This window comes from Macrosteles quadrilineatus, unplaced genomic scaffold (genome assembly GCF_028750875.1).
Source record: "Macrosteles quadrilineatus isolate MER2022 unplaced genomic scaffold, UCM_ALF_1.0 Scaffold_1__1_contigs__length_201487025, whole genome shotgun sequence".
NCBI lineage: Eukaryota > Metazoa > Arthropoda > Insecta > Hemiptera > Cicadellidae > Macrosteles > Macrosteles quadrilineatus.
In genome coordinates, this window is record NW_026542594.1 from 81,445,946 (window position 1) to 81,453,321 (window position 7,376).

Here is a 7,376-nt window from a genome sequence, read left to right on the forward strand (position 1 = left end):
TTTAGTTATTGATGATATTCTTTAGTTTAATTTAAGCATAGGTTTAGCAAAACACAATAACTTAATTTACCTAAATATACATATTAAAAACAATGTGATGTGCAAGTTATGTTAAGTTAATCTAACACATAGTTAAGCAGTTAGAATTTATTTAAAGTAGCCTCATTCATACAAAACATCTATACATTGTAATTTGCATACTGTTTCCATGAAACATTATCAATAACATCATCAATAACAACCAATAATCAATAACATTATTTGCAGCTTAGACGCTTTTAAGATCCAAAGCAGAGCAGGAGTTGATACAGCAACGGTTATAGAATCTTTTTTTCTATAATCATTGAAATAGTTTTAGAATAAATAATCCATGATAAAAGGTTAGATTAAAATAAACCTACCTCATAGTTATGGAAAATATAATATTTAATTTCTTTTATCAGCTGTCTGAAATTGTGAAATATGCAGTTTAGCAGTTCTTCTTGTTAACATTTAGTTGTCAAAGCAAATGTAAAAAAACATTTGTTAGGGTTCTCATCACAGCCTTGGAGACCAATCAATATTTACTTTTAAAATGTTCACCGCAGAACTTTTAAAGCCAAAGGGGCAAAGCCTACGGTCAGTATTGAAATGTGAATAGTCCTATAATGGTCCTTGATATGGTAACTATATTTTTGTAAAATTTAAGCCCAGTTGGTTCAGTAGTTTTTGCACCTATTAGTAATACACATACAGACACCATTAGATTTTTATATAATAGTATAGAGTATAGATATAGATGGAATTAATGAATCTTAACAGCTGTTTCAATTAAACAAGTTGGTTCTGTTCTATGATGTTCAATAGCATTAAAGTTACAAGGATTACCAACAGGGTGCAGCACTATTATTTATTTTACATTTATGACAACAGCTAATTTGCAACCAAAAGGTGAGTGAGCGTAGCGAACGAACTTCAACCCGGAGGTGAGTTAGCGTAGCGAACGAGCTAATATGAAGGCAAGTGAGCGCAGCGAACGAGCTAACCTGAAGGCAAGTGAGCGCAGCGAACGAGCTCCAACCTAAAGGTGAGTGAGCGTAGTGAACGAACTTCAACCAGGACGTGATTGAGCCATGCGAACGAGATCATCTTGAAAATTAAGAAGTTAAACGGGGCAAAGCCCGCGGGATTATAAATAGTCAAAGGCAAGACAACGTCTGCCGGGTTCAGCTAGTTATATATGTAGATGCACCGGTAACTTACCCAGATAGTCACATAAACAAAATGTCCAAACTCGATACTACAAAAAAGTTCAGGCCAGAGCCATTTTAATGCGCTTGGATTGTGACACTTATTAATTAAATTTATATTTCTCTTAACCAAAAGATTATAAAGATCTGCAGAAGAAGTTCATTGTGCTCTTATCGTGTCTAATAATATCCAAACGCAGAAACCTTGCCTAAAATTAAAATAGTACCTATATCTAGAAAGATGTTTTGCAGTGGCCTATTATGGACCGGGGCCCACTTGGTTGGCCTTAAGTAAGATTTGTGAAAATAACACTACACTTCGAATGTAAAACAAATTTCACAAAGAGTAATTACCATTTAAGCAGTTACTGTCATGACAGAATGGTCGTGTTCTTTTTGAACTAGATATCCTCATCCTTTCTAAGATACGTTGATTAACAACAATGCATGTAAACTTCAAATGAAATGTTTCACTATTTACGTAACAATTTACAGTATTTGCTTTTTGAAAATGCAGCATTGCTTTGTCATTTGCATTATTTGTTGCCAATGAAGCCGCATGGCCATAAGAACGAGGTCCCTCATTTCGAGAATAAAAGACAGCATCACTACAAGTATATTCCACTACACCTAACATTCCGAGGATATATTATATTGAGCACTTAATGTAATTGATAAGGCTGAGACAACTGACATCCGCATGTCATCGAATCAATGTTATGCTAAAATTGCTAAATTTAGAGGGTTATTCATTGGCACAGAAGTACGGTATGATGACCGACGTGACGAAGGAAAAATAAAACTTTCACAGCTTTAGGGTGGACCTCCCTTTGAAATAAGAACGTGCCTTCTCAACAAACATATATTTTCTAAAAAAAAAAACACACACACACACAGATTTAATCTGCATAACACTGATGAAATCGCAGAAGTGTGTAACACAAAAGATCCACCAATACGGTTTTAATGCTATTTAAAGGTTCTTCCAAAAGCATTCTTTATATTATATTCATTAAAAGAAGATAAACCAGTTAACATAGTAACAATAACTCCTATGACGGACGATATAAGAAATATGTTATTCATTGAATGATCAACCATATTTTGTAACTAACGCATAATAGTTATTTATTGTTTTACACCTATTTATTACCGTATTCATTAAACAATGCTAAATGCGCACCATTTTTGTAATTTCACTCTTTTTTTCGCAGTAAGAAGAATTGTTGTAAGCCTTTAAAGCAACCGTCGATTTCGACGGGTTTCACCTAGTTCTACTATAATGGTTATAGTAGTATGTTTTCTGTGACAAGGACGACTAGGAAGCACAGAAATGTTAGCCAAAGCACGACGGCTTAATCTTCGTCTTCGATCACCTTCCGATTGATTATACAAATTATTAACGTGTAACACTTAGGTTATGGTTTAAATGCTTGAATAAATGCAAATGTGAATGTTAATATAACTTTTGTAACGATAATATATTTCTTGGTTTCACTTATACTCTAACCATCACATAAAGCCCTGTTATATTAGTAGCCAAAATGGTAGGATTCGAAACCGTAAAGGGTTGATTTCTAAGTTAAAACTGTACCACCTAACGTGTATTCACTTATACAATTAAAAAGTACAACTTAGTAAAACGAAACTTGACTTTAATCATGTAAAAACTAACTGACAACAAAAAGTAAACAACCTTGTTATTTGTATGTAACATATGGTAATAAATAATGTGAACTCTATACAGACCAAAAGCACGAACACTTCACCTTCTCGCCGAGATTGAACTACTGTTCTTGTCTTCAAGAAGGTTTTTATGCTTAAGTTGGTCAGCGTGTTTTTTAAAGATTCTTCTATCGTTACCTTCAACTTTCCACACGTTTCGCCCTAGTCTCTTCAAGATTACGCCGGGTTTCCACACAACATTTCCGTTTCTGGTTTCTGCCCAAAACACAGGTTCATTTATTTTGAAGTTTTTTAGGCTAGTAGTGGCTCTTTCTTTATTCTCTTCCTCTTTTGTTTTATCATCTTTATTTTCTCCCTCTTCTGTTTTAATCTGACTTCCTTTTTGGGGTTGAACTAAATCTAAGATACATCTTAGCTGACGTCCTAAAAACAACTCAGAAGGTGACATTCCAGAAGTTATGTGTGGTGTTAACCTGTACTTAAATAAAAAGTTGTTTAAGTCAGCTTCCAAACCTTTAGGGGATTGTTCTTGGCAAAGTTTTCTCAACGCCTGTTTCATGGTACAGACGTATTTTTCAACTTGTCCGTTGGAACACGGATGGTAAGGTGGAGTGGTTACGTGGTCGATTCCAAATGCTTTACAAAACTGTGCAAATTCTAAGGACGTAAAACAGGGTCCGTTGTCTGTCACTATGGTTTTAGGGATTCCATATCGGCATATTAACAGCTTAATTTGTTTGATTGTTACTGAAGTAGTCATAGAGTTCAACTTTATAATTTCTGGCCAACCGGAGTATGCATCTACGACCAAAAGAAAAACACTGAAAGGTCCAGCGAAGTCCAAGTGTTTACGGGTCCAAGGGTCAGTGCATCTCGGCCAATTACTGAGGAACTTTCTCTGTGGTTCTCTTGCAGCATACAAGTTGCATAGTGCACAAGTTCTTGCCACGTTTTCGATGTCACTGTCCATCGATGGCCACCAAAAACGATCTCGGGCCAACGCCTTCATTTTTACCATTCCTAAATGAGTGTCGTGCAGGTTCATAAGTAATTTCTGCTTGAACTTTTCTGGGATAATTGCTCTAACCCCCCACATTAGGCAGCCCTCATGTATGGATATTTCGTTCTTCCTTGACTCATAGGGTTTTAACTCCAGATTGTTTGTCTTGTTTGGCCATCCACTTAATACAATCTCTTTGACCCGATTAAGAGTGACATCATTCGACGTTTCTTCACTGATTTCTTTAGCCGTAACTGGTAGACAATCTATGTTACCTGAGAATATTAATCCAACTACGGTGCTGTAACTCTCATCGGCTTGGTCAAACTCGACATCTTCCTCGAAAGGCAAACGTCTTAAACAGTCAACTTTCCCAAATAGTTTAGTAGAAACGTATTCTATGTCAAAACGAAAGTTTGTTAAAAACAAAGCCCACCTTTGTATTCTGCAAGACGTGGTTACTGGCACTCCTTTGCTGGATCCGAATATAGACAATAAAGGTCTGTGGTCTGTTTGGATCAGAAAATGTGTGCCCCATAGGTAGATGCGGAACTTTTTAATAGCATAAATCACAGCTAAAGCTTCTCGTTCAATTTGCGAATAATTTTGCTCTGCCTTGTTCAGTGTTTTAGAAGCATACGCGATCGGCTTCTCTTCTCCGTTAGGATATCGATGAAAAATTGCGCAACCAATCCCCACTGATGAAGCATCGGCTGCAACCATTATAGGTAATTCACTATTAAATGGTACTAGAATAGGAGTGGAAACTAAAGCATCTTTAATACGGTTAATTGACTGAGAGCATTGTTCTGTCCATGTCCATTGAACATTTTTCTGCCTTAGTTTGTTTAATGGTGCACAGTTTGGGATGAACTTTGAGTAAAAGTTTGCCATTCCTATAAATGATTCCAACTGTTTAATGTTTTGGGGTTCAGGCATATCTACTATGGGCTTTATCTTGTCTTGATTCGTCGAAATTCCATCTTTGGAAATACATAGACCCAAATAGTTGACTTTTTCCTTCATGAAGTGACACTTAGCTCTGTTTAAACAAAAACCATTGTCCTCAATGCGTTTCAAAACCTCTTTTAACGTGTTTAGATGTTCAGTGTCATTTGTTCCTGTTATAATGACATCATCCAGTAGGAAAGCGACTCCATCTAATCCAGAAAGCATAGAATGCATCTTTTTTTGAAAAATTGCCGTAGCAGGAGCTACGCCAAAACACAGTCGATTGTATCGCATAAGACCAAAAATAGTATTAATGACAAGGAGTTTTTTAGATTCTGTGTCCATGGGAATAGAAAGGTAAGCATCAGAGAGGTCAAGGGTAGTAAATTTTTGTCCAGAACCTATCTTGGTCAATAAATCGTCTTGAGTTGGTAATGGAAACTGCTGCACCTTTAATGCTTGGTTGAGTCCCGTTGAAAAATCTGCGCATATTCTAATAGCTCCATTCGGTTTTCTTACAATCACGCATGGCACAGCCCATTCTGAATGGTCTATTTCTTCAATGATACCATTTCTTTTTAACCGGTCAAGTTCTTCTTTAACCTCGTCCCTTAAAGCTAAAGGAACAGGCCTTGCCTTTTTAAACACTGGTGTAGCACCCTCTTTTAGGTACAAATGAGCAGTTGTCTTTGAACATTTATTTTCATTGGGTTGAAAGACGTCAGAAAACTCATCCACAAGTTTGGCAAGTTGTTGATCCGTATTTTCTACTTGTAAGGTTTGTTTATACGGTTCTGAACATATCCTTTGCAAATCGGAAAGTGATATTTTGTGGAGAAATAAAGGTGTAATCCAATCTCTTCCCAAAATATTTTGTTTGACACCCGAAGCGACAAAAGCTCTGAGTTTGGTTTTAACGTTTGCAAAAACAACTTCTACATCCATCTCACCAAGAAGTTTAACACAATGACCTGTAAATGAAGTAAAATTCTGTTTACTTAACAAAAGGTCGGGTTTTCCTATCTGTTTCCAAGTATGATCTGAGATAATTGAAGCGCAGCTACCTGTATCAAACTGCATCCTTACGATCTGGTTATTGAGTAAGATATTAAGAATAAGTATCGGGTAAAAGGTTGCCTGCTTTCCGATTGAAAGAACGTCCTGTATTCCTCCCAAAGAGTTCGTATCATTATAGCTAGTTACATCATTATCAACAACGTTACTACCGGATTCCTTTGACTTTGGACCATTCTCAACAATGTTGCTTTTAAGGTGTCGTTTCTCCACCTGTCCCGTTTTACATATTCTAGTTATGTGATTCCTACTCCCGCATTTGTAACATCTTGGATTTTTAATGTTACAATTCCTTTTCAGATGTTTACCACCACATATAAAGCATGGTCCTAGAGATAAAACTAGAGATAAAACATTACAATCTTCCCTCTGAGAAAAACTATTTAATGAAGCATCTTTTACTGAGAAAAGAGAATTAGCTACGTTAATGACTTCTGAGAACGTTTCATAATCCTTCTCCATGAGTTTGGATCTTATATTGTTATCACATATCCCCATTACAAAAGCGGTAACAAGTGCTTGTTGGAAAAATTGAATGGGAAATTGACAATCATTTACTTTATTCCTCAAAAAATTGGCAAACTCCGTCAGACTCTCGCAGCCCTGACGCAGTGAAAAAAAACTTGACTCTTTCTGCAATGGCGATTTTTTTAGTTTTAAAATTGTCCAACAATAGTTTAAAAAGTTCTTCATACTTAAAGTCATTTAAATCATTAGGTCTACAAAGGTTAACCAGTGTGCTTAATACATTTGTGCCCAAAGCGTTTATGAATAGCAAGCGTTTGGTTTCATCATCGTTAATTCCATTGAGTATAAGACCTGTAGTAAACTTAATGTGCCATACATCAATCTCTACTGTGTCCGGGTCGAACAAGTCACATTTAAAATTACAAATACTTTTTTCATTACGAACTTCATCGGTACCTGGATCGTCTTGATGTCGTCTATGTCTACCTGATGTCGGCATTGTGTGAGTTCTAATTCCTCGTCGCCAATAACGTGTATTCACTTATACAATTAAAAAGTACAACTTAGTAAAACGAAACTTGACTTTAATCATGTAAAAACTAACTGACAACAAAAAGTAAACAACCTTGTTATTTGTATGTAACATATGGTAATAAATAATGTGAACTCTATACAGACCAAAAGCACGAACACTTCACCACCGTTTTAGAATAAGTTGATGACTAACCCTGAAGGTTTAAACTTAAAATGTAAATGCAGGTCTCCGAAAATGCCTAAAATTACATCTCCGTGTTTTTTACTCCCCTTTTTTTACGAATCAACGTGTAGCTAATCTAATTACACCAATATTTATCTTTACACAAATGTTCTCGTCACTTAAAAATGTATGTAAAAATAATTATGAAGCTCGACGGTGAAGGTCATAACAATATGTTATATGGAACCCTGATGACTCCGCTCAATTTTGT

At 35.9% G+C, this 7,376-nt stretch overlaps 1 protein-coding gene across 1 annotated transcript; it reads right to left on the bottom strand.

The window, feature by feature from the left end:
• Positions 1 to 2,994: 2,994 nt before the first annotated feature.
• Positions 2,995 to 4,638, bottom strand: LOC128998323 (uncharacterized protein K02A2.6-like). Its single transcript, XM_054424423.1, has one exon. It carries the CDS (start codon positions 4,636 to 4,638, stop codon positions 2,995 to 2,997), a length of 1,644 nt encoding a protein of 547 aa, XP_054280398.1.
• Between the last annotated feature and the right edge of the window lie 2,738 nt (positions 4,639 to 7,376).